Source organism: Macrosteles quadrilineatus, unplaced genomic scaffold (assembly GCF_028750875.1).
Source record: "Macrosteles quadrilineatus isolate MER2022 unplaced genomic scaffold, UCM_ALF_1.0 Scaffold_5__1_contigs__length_97177068, whole genome shotgun sequence".
Lineage (NCBI taxonomy): Eukaryota > Metazoa > Arthropoda > Insecta > Hemiptera > Cicadellidae > Macrosteles > Macrosteles quadrilineatus.
The window spans coordinates 53,493,603-53,510,230 of NW_026542598.1; the positions used below are offsets into that span (position 1 = coordinate 53,493,603).

The 16,628-nt window shown below is 34.7% G+C and overlaps 2 protein-coding genes and 1 non-coding gene across 3 annotated transcripts in view; 2 read left to right on the forward strand and 1 right to left on the reverse strand.

Moving 5' to 3' along the window:
- LOC128996036 (laminin subunit alpha) overlaps positions 1 to 657 on the reverse strand; it is an 86,121-nt gene extending 85,464 nt beyond the window's left edge. Inside the window, exon 1 of the mRNA XM_054421159.1 lies at positions 413 to 657. Coding sequence (XP_054277134.1) covers positions 413 to 640 — 228 coding nt within the window. The 5' untranslated portion in view covers positions 641 to 657. The remainder of the gene's footprint in view (positions 1 to 412) is intronic.
- A 3,351-nt stretch (positions 658 to 4,008) lies between these two features.
- Trnay-gua (transfer RNA tyrosine (anticodon GUA)) lies at positions 4,009 to 4,096 on the forward strand. The gene is given in 2 exon segments: positions 4,009 to 4,045; positions 4,061 to 4,096. It is a non-coding gene; the product is annotated as a tRNA-Tyr (tRNA).
- Positions 4,097 to 8,865: 4,769 nt separating this feature from the next.
- Positions 8,866 to 13,744, forward strand: LOC128995608 (forkhead box protein E3-like). Its single transcript, XM_054420626.1, has 2 exons — positions 8,866 to 8,980; positions 13,089 to 13,744. Exons 1-2 carry the CDS (start codon positions 8,866 to 8,868, stop codon positions 13,742 to 13,744), a joined length of 771 nt encoding a protein of 256 aa, XP_054276601.1.
- Positions 13,745 to 16,628: the final 2,884 nt, after the last annotated feature.

A 16,628-nucleotide genomic window follows, 5' to 3' on the forward strand; every position in this document is an offset into this window, starting at 1 on the left:
AACATTTGTTACATTTTGGATTTTTAAGCACACTGATATTTTGAATTTTTTTTAACTACCTTTTACGAGCATCGGCATAGGAGTTAGCTCGACTCTACAACCCAAATAAAGCGTTTCTAACTAATAGTAATAAAGAGATTAGAAAGCTTGATTTAAGTGTATCAAGATAGCATCCTAAATTCAAGAAAGTTTCTACAAATCGCTGTAATTTTTAAGTAGATTAGCAAATACTAAGACGTCATAATATTGTAAATATTGTATTGTATATGATTGTATATACAGTACTCGTAGTTGGTAGTTGATCCAAAGTACTCAATACAATGATCTGGCCCTACATTTAGTGAAATAAAACTAATAACGACAAATTAACATTACATGTAGAATTAAAAATAATGGTATGTTTAAGACTTACTTGTCCTTGTATCAGTAAATTGTCTTGTTCCCTAAGTACGTCCGAATTGGCACCGATAAGTTTACAAAAAAGTTCAGGTTCGTTAACACCTTCTCCGCAAGTGGCGGTGGCTGTGACACGACGTCCCTCTGCCAAGTTGAAGTACGGGGGTGTCAAATACTCGGGGCGGCCGGGGCGAAGACACGCCGCCATCAAAACCAACAACCGCAGCGCAGCGGCTGCGTCCATCTCTCGTGGTGTCACTCACTAAACTAGCGCTACGCTACGAGCTAACGAGCTACGATACGAGCCGCTGGCCGCTAACCGTAGCCGACCCGCGCGTCGAGTGCGGCGGATACGGAAACAGTGTGGCCAACGTGGTCGTGTTCCCAGCTGGATATTGTCGTGCAACGCTAATGCCGTTGATTTAGTACTACGCATACTCACATTACATATATGTAGCCTACCTAGGGAAATAAGCTATTACCGTAGTACTCATGGTAAGACCTGGGCCCGGGACCGATTAATTTTTTCGTTTTGAGGTCCCTAGAGGCCAAAAACACCATCCGTTCAAATCCATATATATATATATTTAAATATATGTATATATATATTTAAATATATGTATATATATATTTATATATGTGTGTCCGTTAGCACGATAACTCGAGTAAAAATCATCCGATTTCGATGAAAGTTGGTACAAACGTGTAAACCTACATTTATTCGAACGATTTTGCGAACCAGGATGATCGGACCATGGGAACAGGGGTTTATGGGGGGTTTTATGGGGTAAAAATTAGTTTTTCCCATTTTTCACCCTAAAAACATAAAATTTTGCAATTTATTTCGAAACATTTTTGTGGGGCTCAAAAAACAAACAATGTAGTATATTGAAGCTGAAGCGATGTCATACGCCTAATAGTTATGGAGAAAATTCCAAAAAATTGCAAATTTAAAATTCCCATGTTATTCTTATGGAGAATAAGAAAACTTGTTGTAGTTAGACTGTTTATGAATATATTTTGATAAAATTTGGAAAATGCATTTATTTCATACTGAACTATTTAACATTTTACTAAAAAACACTTTTTTGCCCTCCCTGTCGCAGCAAACCTAAGTACTCGTTAAACTAGTGCTATTTAAATAGGGAATAAATGTGATATCTATAAGTATAAAAGAGGATGTTTGTATATCTAATATATAAAATTCTCGTGTCACAGTGTTTGTCTGCAAACTCCTCCGGAACGACTTCACCGATCGTTATGAAATTTGGTGTGTAAATTCTGTAGGTATGCGAATCGGACGTAAACTATTTCCCGTTTCGAAATTCTTAAAAGGGCTCCGCCCCAGTGGCTCTGGAGTTTCCCATATTAACCTTATGAGAAATGGAATTAATGAATCTTAACAGCTGTTTCAATTAAACAAGTTGGTTCTGTTCTATGATGTTCAATAGCATTAAAGTTACAAGGATTACCAACAGGGTGCAGCACTATTATTTCTTTTACATTTATGACAACAGCTAATTTGCAACCAAAAGGTGAGTGAGCGTAGCGAACGAACTTCAACCTGGAGGCGAGTTAGCGTAGCGAACGAGCTAACCTGAAGGCAAGTGAGCGCAGCGAACGAGCTCCAACCTAAAGGTGAGTGAGCGTAGCGAACGAACTTCAACCAGGACGTGATTGAGCGATGCGAACGAGATCATCTTGAAAATTAAACGTAACGGTACTTTCTTTCCATCGGTCTGTCTTAGGGGAAACCTATAACTTAGGCGATACGAAGTTCGCCGGGTCAGCTAGTATATATATATATATTTGTTTGTTTGGCAGTGATAAACTCAGACACCGCTGAACCGATTGCCACGAAACTTGCTACATACGTGTAGAATGCCATGGAATAGGTTTATACACCATCAATTTCGTGATCCGTCCAATCGGCTCCGCCCCAGTGGCTCTGGAGTTTCCCATGTTAACCTTATGAGAAATGGAATTAATGAATCTTAACAGCTGTTTCAATAAACAAGTTGGTTCTGTTCTATGATGTTCAATAGCATTAAAGTTAAAAGGATTACCAACAGGGTACAGCACTATTATTTCTTTTACATTCATGACAACAGCTAATTTGCAACCAAAAGGTGAGTGAGCGTAGCGAACGAACTTCAACCTGGAGGCGAGTTAGCGTAGCGAACGAGCTAACCTGAAGGCAAGTGAGCGTAGCGAACGAGCTAACCGGAAGGCAAGTGAGCGCAGCGAACGAGCTCCAACCTAAAGGTGAGTGAGCGTAGCGAACGAACTTCAACCAGGACGTGATTGAGCGAAGCGAACGAGATCATCTTGAAAATTAAACGTAACGGTACTTTCTTTCCATCGGTCTGTCTTAGGGGAAACCTATCATCTTGAAAATTAAGAAGTTAAACGGGACAAAGCCCGCGGGTTACAGCTAGTTTTAGTATAAATTCAATCAGACAAATGGAAATTCGCTTAGTCTGCAGGTTTGCTGCGGTGGGGGTATTTTTAGCAATATGCTAATGTCAGACCCTTATGTAAGTATCTGGAGTTTGGTTAAGAAATTGATATTTGGATAATTTTAGCTTTTAGTAAAATACTGCAAATCCGACTTCAAAAAGTTTACATCGCGCTAATCTATGAGCGCTCTAATTTAGGATATTAAAAGTTTAAAACGATTTAAAACGCTTGTCGAAAAATTAATCAATTTCAAAAGCTTTGGATGTTTCATAAGCATTTGCATATTTTCTATAATTGTAATTCCAAGCAATTCAAACTCCTTTTTAACTTGGTTTACCTCAGTAAGAACTAGGCATTTACTTTTCACATAACTTTATTAGGTACGAAGAGTACTAATACTAACTGATCTAGACAACTGCAAAAAGATATTTGTCTGAGAACTTTCTTTTTATATTAGAACTCCTTCTACACCAGAGCCTCGCTAACCTAAGAACTAATCGGGGCCAGACCCAGTTCGAATTGGTAAATTATTCGCATTAGTCAGGATTCAGTTAAGTTGCACACAAAATATAAACAATGTAAATCCTTGGTCTTACGGTGGTTAGTATTTACACAGACATTTGGCACTATGACGTGGCATCCTCAAAATAGGTAAATAATACCGCTTTGACGCGGAAGACCAAGGATTTAGTGATGACACCGGTTGCGCAAGTCTGCAAATGAAGATAAGAACTTTGTATGTTCATGATTATGGTCATATATTGCGCCTGCGATCACATCAGTATCGAGTCGTCTTCTACGGTCGTGGAAAAATATACAGTACATAACATTTCTCGGACTTCTTCCCGGCCATTAAAATTCACGTGCATTTCCCGGTTTCCTCAGTTTACCGGTCGTTTACCTTGGTTGGTATTTCAGAATAAATAGTTTTTTTTTATTAAATACATTAACCTCTTCTCAATCATTTGTGATTAACTAAACGTTCGGACTAGCGGGGTTCAGATTAGCGGGACACTATGGTGTTTAATACCCCGTTTCAAAGAACGGATCAAAATCGTTGTTACTAAATGATTAGAATTTTTGCAGTTAACCCAGCTGTTCAGTCTGATACTTGACAGTGAGAAAGTGAAAGTAATCGGATCACTTTCAGCGCCTTCGATAGCTCAGTTGGTAGAGCGGTGGACTGTAGAGGAAAGTCGAAGACATCCATAGGTCGCTGGTTCAAATCCGGCTCGAAGGATTATATTTTTGGATTTCAAATTCATTTTCAAACTAGTGCAACTTACATAAAACTTCGAATCTGATTAATTTTTTAAATATTATCTATATATATAATTCCGTAAGTCAAATTTTTGTAAAGAAATTGTGAGTGACTGGATGGCCGTAGAAGGATGGGAGGAGTCTTATTTTAAAGGTCTTGACGTGAATTTTGAGGGAAAACTATTCATTTTTCTTATTTGTTTACCACAAATTCGCAACAGAATAAAACTTTTCCCATTAAAACAACATGGGGTTTAATTTGTTTACATCTTTTGAAATTAAAACAGCTGTGCCACAGATCTGAAAACAGTGATCAATACACGCATTTGGTTTACTTTTAGCCAGTCAACTATGAAATGTATACTACAATAAAACTGAAATATTGAAGATTAGTAGGAAAATTCTTTGTTTATATTTAAATCATATACTCAAGTTTCATTTTTTCATGCTTTTACGTTATTGTCGTGTTAAAGGAATAAACGACATAGAATAAATATTCTGTATAAATAATCAAAGAGTCGAAATTAAATCTAACTTCTGTTTTATTTTTATTTTTAAATCATATGTTCAAGTTTATTTTAAATGATGTTGTTTTCTTTATATTTCTACACGTTTTAAGGTTAAGGTTGTGTAAATATATACAACTAAAATAACCTATAAATGTTATTGGTTCTAAAATGGTGTATTTGCATTCCTTCGTAAGTAAATTTTTTTAGTGCAGTGAATATACAACGTAGAGCAATCATATTCGATCATACTTTTATAAAATCACCAGGGATTCAAGATGTTTTGGTATGTAGGCTGCTGGATATATATTCTTTTCATTATAAGTACTGTAATTAATATGAACGCCAGGGGAATACCACAAAGGCGGGGAACTGTTCATAGGAATGACAGTGCGCGTAGGAGAGCAAGAGTAGATAATGATTAACTTAATCAAGATATGTTACAACCCCTTTTTAGGAGACCCATGGTAGACGAGAGAAATGTAAAGATCCATGATGCAGGATTACTGGACCAAGAGTGCATTCAATGTAGTGCTCTTCATTTTAGAGAAGAACTAACGAATAATCATTTTATGACATGTTGCCATAACGGACTTATTAACCTTCCTCAGTCAAAAACTAATGTAGAACTTAAAAGTTTGTTTGACGAGAGCCCACAACTGTATAAATTCATTCGACAATGCAACAGTGCGATGGCTTTTGCTTATTTTTCAGCCAGTAAGAAAGTTATTCCAGGAAAAGGACCATACTGTTTCAAAATTCAAGGACAGATTTATCGTTCAATCTCAGATTTGCTGCCTCAACATGATGAAGACCCCGTGTATGGCCAATTGTACATTATTGACACATCAACAGCAACAGAAATTCGTCAAAGGCGTCGAGAAATTAGTGACTTAAAACCTGAAATATTGTCAAAACTAGCTGAAATTCTATTAGAAAATCCATTTGCACAAATTTACAAAAGAGCTTCGGAAGAAATGGTTGTACAAGGTGACAGTGAATTAGAACTTAGGTTTGTAGACAGGATAAATATGGATCGTCGTAGGTATAATAAGCCTACTGCAGATGAAATTGCAGGCGTCTTCAATTCATCTGAAGGCAAACCTCCAATGAATTTTTAAAATTCCAAACAGGGAAGCTTTTATTTATCCTCATTAACCACAAGACCAAAGCTACCTTAGTAAACCAGTATTTATTCACAAACAATGATATGTTTGCTGCCTTTTCATGTTAAACCACTGGAGTGGTTCAAATTATTTATTGAAAATGACATCAACAAAAGCAAACAAAGAAGAACAACAAACTGGTTTTTACACAAAAGATATGGTGTAGGGATGCCTATTCTGACACATAGATAATGTTATTCTGAGTTTGTTTAAATAACGGTATTGCAAAAAGTTGTTTTACATTTGAGCTTTTTAGGGACTTATGTCCCTACAAGCCACTAGTTCAGTAAAATGTTGTATTTTACTGCTACCTTAGATAATGCAAAGATAGATTTTTTTCCTTTGTTTAAGTTTTAGCCAGTATTATTAAAATAAAGTTAACATATTAAGTTAGTTGAGCTACCGAACACGCTGATCTAGATGACTTATTCCTGATAAGGATAGTTGTGTCATATCACATTTCACAGTAACAAAAACGAATGTGGAAAATATAATGTTAGTAGAGATTAAATTTGGTTTAAAGGTGTAGGCGGGATAAACTTGAATGAGTTCGCGAACCAGCATGATTGGACCATGGGAACGTTTAACGGGGGGTTTTATGGGTAAAAAATGGGGTTTTCTAATTATTGTTTACCATTAAAACACAAAATTTTTCAATTGTTCTCCAGACCTTTATAAAGAGATTTAAAAAACTAATAATCTCTATTCGTAGGTCTACGAATAAGAAAACTAGTATACCAAAGTGTTTTTGTACTGTGATTGGTTACGGAGAAAATTAAAAAAATGTAATTAAAAATGTCCATGGAATTCTAATGGAGAATACAGTATGAAATGTAAAATGTTGGCTTGTTTATGGATATATTTTTTTTTTAACTTGGCGGATTTATTTATTTTATACTAAGCTATTGATATTTAAATAAAAAACACACTCTATTAGTTTCCCTGTAGCAGCTAACCTAGATACTCGTTAAACATAAATGTTAATTTAATAGGTTAATTGAAAATCAATCCAGGAAAATGGAAATTCGCTTAGTCGACAGGTTTGCTGCAGCGGGGGGTATTAATCTAAAGGAGTTATTTCTTGTTGTAACTAATTTTGAATTTTGACTTGTCAAATGTTTTTTTATGGTGTATCAATCAAATTAACCAATGTAAGTAAGTAATGGGAGACATGTGAAGTCTTTTTTCAGTTTTTTCTTTTTTACGTCCGTGAACACGATAACTTAAGGAATATTTTGTTTGATATTTGATCAAATTTGGCTTGAAGATGTAGGGTAGTATCAACTTGAATGAGTTTGCGAACCAGCATGATCGAACCATGGGAACGGGGGTTTTATGGGGTGAAATAGGATTTTTTCTTATTTTGACCCCCAAAACATAAAACTTCCCAACTTCTCTAAATCATTTTAAAGAGAGAAAACAAATAATTTAGTGCTGTATATTAAAGTGTTTTTGTACAGTTATTGGTTATAGAAAAAAAAATTAAAAAATCATAATTTAAAATGTTCATGTTATTTAATTTTATGGAGAATAAGTTAACTGTTATAGTTTGCTTGTTTATGGATTTATTTTGATCAGACTTGGCAAATTTATTTATTTTGTACTAAGATATTAATATTTTTAAATAAAACCCCCACTTCATTACCCTCCCTGTAGCAGCAAACCTAGGTACTTGTTAAATATAATGTTATTTAAATAGATTTAATTGGAAATCCGATCAGGCATATGGAAATTCGCTTAGTCTGCAGGTTTGCTGCGGCAGGAGTATATGTTTTGCATAAAGGTTGTTTAAATTGTTTTTCAAATACCAAGTAATAATCGGCTATTTACTACAATGCACCATCTCATACAGCAGTTCTCTTTGGCTTTAGTCGATTTATACAAGACTTTATTATTTAGGTTTAAAGCAGTAACCTTGGTGATAAACCAAAATCGAGGATGAATGAATACCGGATAACCGAGGTTTTAGTGCTATACTACAATTCTGTCGTCTTTTATAGACTGTTATATCTATTACCTATTATCTATCTATTATCTATAATCTATTATTGACTCTTAAAAACTGTTGTGAGACAGTTAGTTATGGTATGCATGTTGCAGTTTTACATTAAAGATGTCTTGTTTTCATTTGATTTTTTCTTATTTAAGATTTTATAACTATTAAAGTTCTGTAAGCTTTTGTTATTTTCTACACTCTTTTTGTATCGACTTTTGTAATAAATTATTAGTTATTGCACTTTAAGTTTTTGTTTTATTATAGTTTTATTGTTATTTATTAACCATTGTAAATCTGCGCATCGAATATTTTCCGAAATTAATAAGATCCACACATATCTATAACATACATGTATCCAATTTTTGTTCAATAAACAAATTGATTAATTGATAATGTTGTCTCGATCTCGTCTCGAATTATGATGAGAAAATAGAATTTTGTCTCAAACTCAAAATCCAGTCTCGTCCAACCCTGTTAAACAGTTATGTATACTTTGGACAAATGTGCCATGTGTAGCAATCTTAGTGTTTGATTTTTTTATTAGAACAACTTTGGAAATTGAGAGAAGAATTCTGATATCTGATATCGAACCAGAGTTGTCAAACTGTAACAGAAAACATTATCGTATTTTCAGAATTAACCTTTTTTTTACATATAGAGAAAAAATGAGTGATTGTGTTTTTGTACAACACTATTTTAATTTAACTGAGGAGAATATCGCAAAACTAAGCTGTACGCAATAGAGTTTTGCTCCTAAAATAAATTAAATATATGTTAGCATAGATAAATGGCATCTGGGTCTGGTAAAGATCTCACTTGGAATCAAACCAGAGACTAGAAGATTAAAGGCTAGCAATAATGTTTTTGAGCTATTAAATGCCAGTTTGAGTAGGAAATTTATTGATCATTAAAAAAGTGACATTATTAAATATTATGATTTATCCTAAACCTAGCCAAACTGTAACAATAAAATAAGTATCCATAGAGACGGATCATTTTCATTATTTTGAGAATTGCCAACACAAGCTAATTTCTTTTACTAATAATTCTATTCTACTTTTTTGACACGTAAGTAATTACAATGAGTCATATACTTTCTATTGCGGTAGGTGTAGGTGTTGGGTTGGCAGTTAATTGGCTGTTGGACCAAGTGATGGGACCTCCTCCTCCTCCTGCTGCTGCTCCTCCTGTGTTAGGTGGGGCAGTAGCGTTTCACGGCCACCCTCAAGCAGCCGGGGGGTAAAAGAGCAGGGACAAGTGCGGGGGTATGGCAACGACAAGAACAGAAAACAAGAACAAGAACAGAAAGACCCAGTAAGGGTAAATACCCCCGCCGCAGCAAACCTGCAGACTATTTAACAAGCCACGCCTTAAAGCTAAAGCTACCTGTAAAATGAGCATAAAATTTGTGAGCCGCTAAATGATCAATGGAGTCATTACTTGGAACTGTAGAGGATGGAGAAAAAGCTGAGGAACAAGAGACTGCTGAACAACGATTGAAACAGATCACAAATGGAGGATTGACAAGATAGAGGAGGATTGACATCTTGATCAAGGACTTGAATCCAACTATGAAAAAACATAATTTGTCAAGGTAAATTAAACCAAGAAGACGAACAATGAATTTTGCAAGACTTGTAATGATGACAATTGCATGGAAAATCCAAACCTGCTCAGTCTGTGAACGTGAGACCTACACCAACACTCCAGCTGAAGGGAATCTAAACATGTTTAAAGAAAATAAACGTTGATACATTGTTCCTTTAAAATGTGTTTTATTGTGCATAGTATTTGGACCCGAGCAACAGGGTTCTCTGCTAGTTGGAAAAAAATGGAATGGAATGTCCATGTGCAGGACCCATGATGTTAAAGGTTTTTATTAATGATCAAATAAATGACTCGGGGATTTTATTTTTTAAATGTTTTTCAGACAAACAGAAATATTGTATAGTAAAAACTGAAAGTATAACATAATAATTGGAATACATGACCACGCTTGTAGCTAAAACTTCCGACCTAGTGACATTGTTTTGCTTCAAATTAGTATTGTTACCTAATAATTTTTGAGAATATTTGGATGTCAAGCATGGTGCATTTGTGCCAAAGCAGAAAAGGGAGAAATTTGACGTTAAGTCTGAAGAATGCATAGTGGTGGGATATTGTGAACATTCTAAAAGGATATCACCTCTTGTCATAAAGAATTAATAGTGCTGCACCCTGTTGGTAAACCTTATAACCTGTTAATGCTATTGAATATCATAGAACCAACTTGTGTAGTTGAAACAGCTGGAAAAATTCTTTAATTCCTTTTAAATATGAACGAGGTGTTAAGTTAGCCCGTCCTACGTACGGGAATTCAGTAGTCAGTTAAAACCGTGTACAATTCAGATCAGCTAGTTTACACATATAAAGACAAAGTTTCTTGCAGTTTTAATGTAAAAAATCATCTTGTAAACAAATGTTGTGTGACCAAATATGTATTTATTCCATCATAGGCCTATATGATATGAATTTAAATCCGATAATTTTACAATAAAACAGCAATTCTGCAATTTTTACGATGTGAAAAGCGTTGAAGTGAGATTTGCAGCCGATTCGCACAGACGCACACTGATTATAAGTAGCCTACAGTAGAGAGAGTAATAGCTGTAATAGTCTATTGAGAAGTGTATAGACTTAGTCAACGATACTACCTTCCATAGCATACCTGCCTCTTCCATAATTATTATCACCACAATACAACTACTATACACAATTTCCAGTAGGTCTGAATAGAAACGACCTAAAATAAAACGATATCCAATAAAATTCACAGTACACATAAATTGTCACACCTATCCTTTAAATAAATTTCACTGCATTAATTGTTAAATAAATAAGTGTAAACAAAGAAAAGTAAGAACAATAACACTTTGTTTTGTAACAGCTGTTTGGTTCAAATAACATTCATTTGAAAAAAAAGAACTTACGATTACTAAAAGAACTGGTCACATGTAGCATGAATATAAAAAGTAAACACGCTAGTAAAGCTAATGACGTAATTGTCAATGTTTATTATCCATACCGTTATCAGTTCTATCCTTAATAATTACCCACCCTCATTGAATAAGTGTACATCGTAATTTCCCATATTAGTTAATTTAAACTACAATATATTCATAGTTGAAATAAAAGTGATATTTTCACGTTTGCGGGCGCTGATAGGCACCCCCAAACGTATAACCACACTAAACACGATTTCATAAAAGGATGGTTTGTCTAATTATTGTAGTATCCTAGGTCAATGTTGACGTTGTGTTCAATCTTTGTATAAAACTCGGCTGAGGTTGTAGTGGTAATTTAAAATCGTGATTACTGATTATTCTTGATCTTCTTATTATGACATCAATATTTCCGGGCCTAATCCAAACAAAGTTAAAGCAGACAAACATTAATTGTAAACAAAGAGCTACCATGAAGAATTAAAACATGTAAACATTGTTATTTTTCTATTCTTTCCTCGAAACGTGGAATAGTAAAATAATTGGCATTTATCCTTTTTTATTAAGATTCGTGTACAGAGCCTCGATTTGTACTGTGGTTTAATTAATTTTGGTTAAAACTGTGGTTTAGACTGAGGTCTAATTATCTCTACTAATCTTACTTATTTCCTATAATCAATGACAAAATAAGAGTAAATAAAATAACCTCATAGTTCCATAGTTTATATTTAACTAGCTGTTAGTTAACAAAATTATATTGCTCTAAAACAAATCAAAGATTACAAAGATTGCTTTAAAAAAATAATTTGAACATCCTAGTATTTTACTATGTATAATTGAATTAATCTGTCATCCTCTTACAGAAGAATTGAACGTATCAATGATTTGCATTACACATAGTATAAATATGTCAACCCTAAGTATGTCTTTACATTTTTATCCAAATGCTGAATTTGTGACACAAAAGTTGAATGTTTACAGCTGTTATGTTAAGCAAACTATTTTATGCCAAAAGCCAGTTTAGAATCTTAGCGTCGGCTGCTAGACTTTAAAAAATTTAAACTTAATTTCTAAAAAACTGGGACCCTAAACTAAATTTATGGCCTCAACATTCCCTAGTTCTCAAAATTATCTTACTTTCAACACAAAAATCATGAAAATCCGTCCAGTGGTTGATTCAGAATCGTGAAATAAAAAAAAAAACACCGTTTCGTTTTAATGTTATAGAATACTCATAAGGTTATCATGAGAAACTCTAGAGCCACTGGGGAGGAGCCCGAAAGGATTTTTGGGATAAGAATGTGTCTATATGTTAATCGGGAATGTGAGCTATCATCATACCAAATTTCAACCCAATCCGACCAGTAGTTAATGCGCGATTGAACTTCAAACAAACAAACACACTAACTTTCACATTTTTATAATATTAGTATGATTAGATTGTAAATAAAATTGTGATAAAAAAAATCTAGAGGGAATGTTGTTATTGGATTAATTTAAAGAAAGATATAGCTGTATTTATTAATGGTTTAGTTTCCTAATGACATTTTGTTTATGTTGTGTGAGTTTCATAAGTGTGAAGTATTCTAATAATAAAAGTTGAGTTTTATACGAAAAATGCTTATTAATAACAAAAACATGTAATAAATATTACTTCGATGATTCGTTTGGAGATCAGTGGTGTCAACCAACAAAGAATTTTGAAGTAACAAGTCTACAAAGTTGACCGGGTGTCTGCCGAATAAGTCACGCCTTCATCTGTGTCAATGCAATTTAGGTGCTGAGCTTAAATTGCATTACACTTTTTTAAGGCGATGTCCACATTTTATTTATATTCGCTATAAAAAATCAAAGATATCTGCTCAAATTTCTAGGGATATATTACAATAATTTATAGTGTTAATATTCGTAGACTAACGTATCTATTTGCAAAGACAGTTAATATAGTAATTCCTTCAAAATCAAGGCTGTCCTCGCGTTTTTTGAACTTGACGGCTTCCAACTAATGCTTTCAGCTAATGTAGAATACAATTTGAAATCTGTAATCTTTCATCTATTGGGAAACCAAGCAGATAAAAAAAACAATAACCTTTTTTGTAAGTAATTTAAATTTGGTATTTTACAATATGCAGTTACTGGATTGGATTTTATCTATCTAACTAAAATTGATTGTAAATAGCATACTTATTTATCAACTAAGGTGAACCAATAAGCTATTAAACATTGAATAGAATTGCTATAAACATGGATTTTTGTTTACGAAATCATTTCTAATTTTATTTTAACAAAGCTAACACTGAATACCGTTTAAAAAACTCTTAAGCCAAGAAGAGCAACGCGGGTTTCAGACGACAGGAGAAGCCGCCGTACTCGTACATAGCGCTCATATACATGGCGATAGAGAGCTCGCCGTCAAAGAGGCTCACACTCAACGAAATCTACACCTTTCTACAACACTTCGCCTTCTTCCGCGGCGCTTACCAGGGCTGGAAGAACTCGGTCAGACACAGCTTGTCTCTCAACCAATGTTTCGTGAAGCTGCCCAAGGGTCTCGGACGTCCGGGGAAGGGTCACTACTGGGTGATCGACCCGTCATCCAAGCCAATGTTCAAGGACGGCTCGTTGCGACGCCGACCCAGGGGGTTCTGCCGTCGTCAGCCACCGCCGCCTCAGCGCCCCCAGTACTACAGCACTGCCCCAGTCATGCCGCAGTACGACACCTTGTCTACACACCAGCCACAGGAGTACCCCATGAGCCACATGAGTCAGCAGTACCCCACAGCTGCCTACCCTCCCGGGTACCCCTCGTACCCTCCCTGTGACTCCTGGGGTACCTACCAGGACACCACACCTTACATCAAGACTTCCCTCAGCCCCACGCCCGACCACCAGACACAGATGGACTCTTTCTCGTATCAGTTCTCAGTTCAGCCTTCAACCATAGATAAAAGGAGTAACTACCTACTTCTACTTCTTTAAATCTATGCTTCAACGTCCGTCTCCTCCTCAGCTGATCCCGCTGGTAAGTCTGATTGTGATTTTTTTTTCTAACAGTTTGTGCAATGCAAGAGTAAGTTATTACTGAAAATCTAGCTTAATCCTATTGCGCACGTACAATACGTTTCACGTCCCACATAAAACCAGATATCTAACAACCACTACAATGTTTCCTCATTACAATGTTCACAATCACTACAATATTTAGGAATATCATAGGCCTATTCACTTCCCTGAGTTCCTCTCGGGCTACACCCCTTGGAAGTTCAAAGTTTTGAGGTAAGGTTTTCAAAAGTAGGCTAAATATTAATTGGTCTCCATGGGAGCATGAGAAAATTCACAACCTTTGTTTACCTTTGTGTTGACAATTCTATGTAAACAATCAAAACTGTTGAATGCTTATTTGACAACTTCAAACAGCTGATCCAAACAAATTTAATCAAATATTTTACACATTTATATCTAAAACTATGTCATTGGTTATGGAATTAAAGAAAGATTCTATATAACCGTAAGTCATGACAATTATGTTATCGATACATTTTAATGTTAAGAGTAAGACAGTTCAATGTAGGTCGTACTTTTTTGTATAAATTTGGTGGCTTTTGTTTATAAATTCGAACTACTTAACAACTGTTTGGATTATTCGGTATAGTATATCTTCCCGTTGCGAAGCACGGGTACAGAGCTAGTTTTTAATAAAAAGTGTGGTCAGGTCACGTTGTTACAGCAGCCGAACGATAGCAACAATCTGTTTTTACCAGCAATATGTACAGTAGTAAAGCTTCAATATTTTATAGCATTTCCAATACTGATTGATTTATCTGAGTATATGATGCATGGTACAGTTGAATTAGTTTATTGTATTTTAACGAACGTTATTGACGAAATCAAGTTACGCTTGAATGAATGGGATATTTCATTTTTCAGCACATTTATTTTGTATGTTATTTAATTTATTTTCTGGTTTACACCAATTGACGACGTTTAAGTTCAAATGTCTTAGAAGATAAATATTTAATTACTTAAAATGCGTTTATAATTTGGGATTATTATGTGATTTTCAATTGAATAAAACGTAACTAATGTATATCAATTTAGAAACTTTTGAACCATACTTTGGTATTCAAAATAGGTATTTTTCTGACAGGCAGGTGAATTTTTATATACATTTTTTGGATCTCAAAATAAAATTGAAATATTATCGCATTGTTCTGCAAAGGTGCAAAGGTTCAACTCGTCATTTTCTGTTTCATCTTTGTTATCTCGTGTTTCCTTCCAAATGGAATTTTTCTCTACTGTATTAATTAATCTCGTTAAATATATTTTTCAAACGTTAGACAATTTCATAATTTACACGAATTAAAAACTTTCAAATAGACAATACTTAAATATTAAATAAATAGCGTAAAATATCAAAAACTAAGGTTGGATGAAAACACATCTATATAGGCCTAATTATAGATATAAATTTTGATTATAATTGTTTTTGTTTGGTATATCAATTACTCGTTTAACTCAAACTTTGCTATGCAGTTATTGGCAGTTATGCTATGGTACCGCAGTTATTGGCATATATGAATTGTAGTTGGGTGAGGGGGATGTTGAATATTGCAACCCAACTCATCTAGTCTGGATTAGTGATGGACCATCATATGTTTTTACATTTTACATATGTTGTTTTTTACTCAATATTTTCAGTGTTGTGTTTGTAAGAAAATAAAAGAGTTGATAACAATTAATTCTTTCACTAGCTGGCTCGACAGACGTCGTCCTGTCCTAGTGTGGATTTATGTCAAATCCTCGTTCATTTTCAAGATGAGTTCGTTCGCATGGCTCAATCATGTCCTGGTTGAAGTGCTTTCGCTACGCTCACTCACCTTTAGGTTGGAGCTCGTTCGCTGCGCTCACTTGCCTTCAGGTTAGCTCGTTCGCTACGCTAACTCGCCTCCAGGTTGAAGTTCGTTCGCTACGCTCACTCACCTTTTGGTTGCAAGTTAGCTGTTCTCATAAATTGAAAAAATATATAGTGCTGCACCCTGTTGGTAAACCTATTAACTTTTTAATGCTATTGAACATCACAGAATCAGATAGTTTAGTTGAACCAGCTGTTAAGATTCTTTAATTCCATTTAAATATGAGTACTCATAAGGTTAACATGGGAAACTCCAGAGCCACTGGGGCGGAGCCCTTTTGACGGATCTGCACCAAACTTCACACAAACCATCCTTGAATAATGCTTAATAATGCCTGAAATTTTCATTACAATCTGTCGAGCGGTTTCGGAGTCCATAAAGGACAAACATACAAATATACAAACATACAAACATACATTGGATTTTATATATATAGATTAACTTTAATTTCACCAAAAGTAATACTAGGTGGCGTTCGCAGAAGCATCCACAAAATTGAGCAGAGTCATCAAGGGTACATCACACTTGTAATAATATTCTAAACTTAACTGTTAAGGAATATTTACAATTATTTATCCTTATGGCATTCACTTAAATTATCATAGTATACGGTAGGACTTGGTATCATATTTGAAGCCGAATGAAGCATAGTTTGCAAAGTAAAAGATGAATTTATTGTTTTATATGTCAACCAAAATTAGGTGTAGATATAAACATTAACTATGGCATCTTTTTGGTTTCGCAATAATTTGTTTAACGCTTAAACTTCACAATCACTTTAAACTTCTGAATATCCGTAAATCATTAGATATTTGGGTCCACGTGTGTTTGTTCTTGTCGAAGCTCCTTCTGACAGCACTGTAATGACTCTTGGTCCATCCTATTGTATTCGTGAGGCCAGATCTGTTGAAGAAGAGTCCTCGATGGTGCCTCGATAGAAACATAGGTCC

Excerpts from the sequence above, each read along its gene's own strand:
- LOC128995608 (XM_054420626.1), top strand. The coding sequence starts at position 8,866 with ATGAGTCATATACTTTCTATTGCGGTAGGTGTAGGTGTTGGGTTGGCA. Across the intron at positions 8,981-13,088 it reads TGCTGCTCCTCCTGTGTTAG|CCAAGAAGAGCAACGCGGGT; the intron begins GTGGGGCAGTAG and ends AAAACTCTTAAG.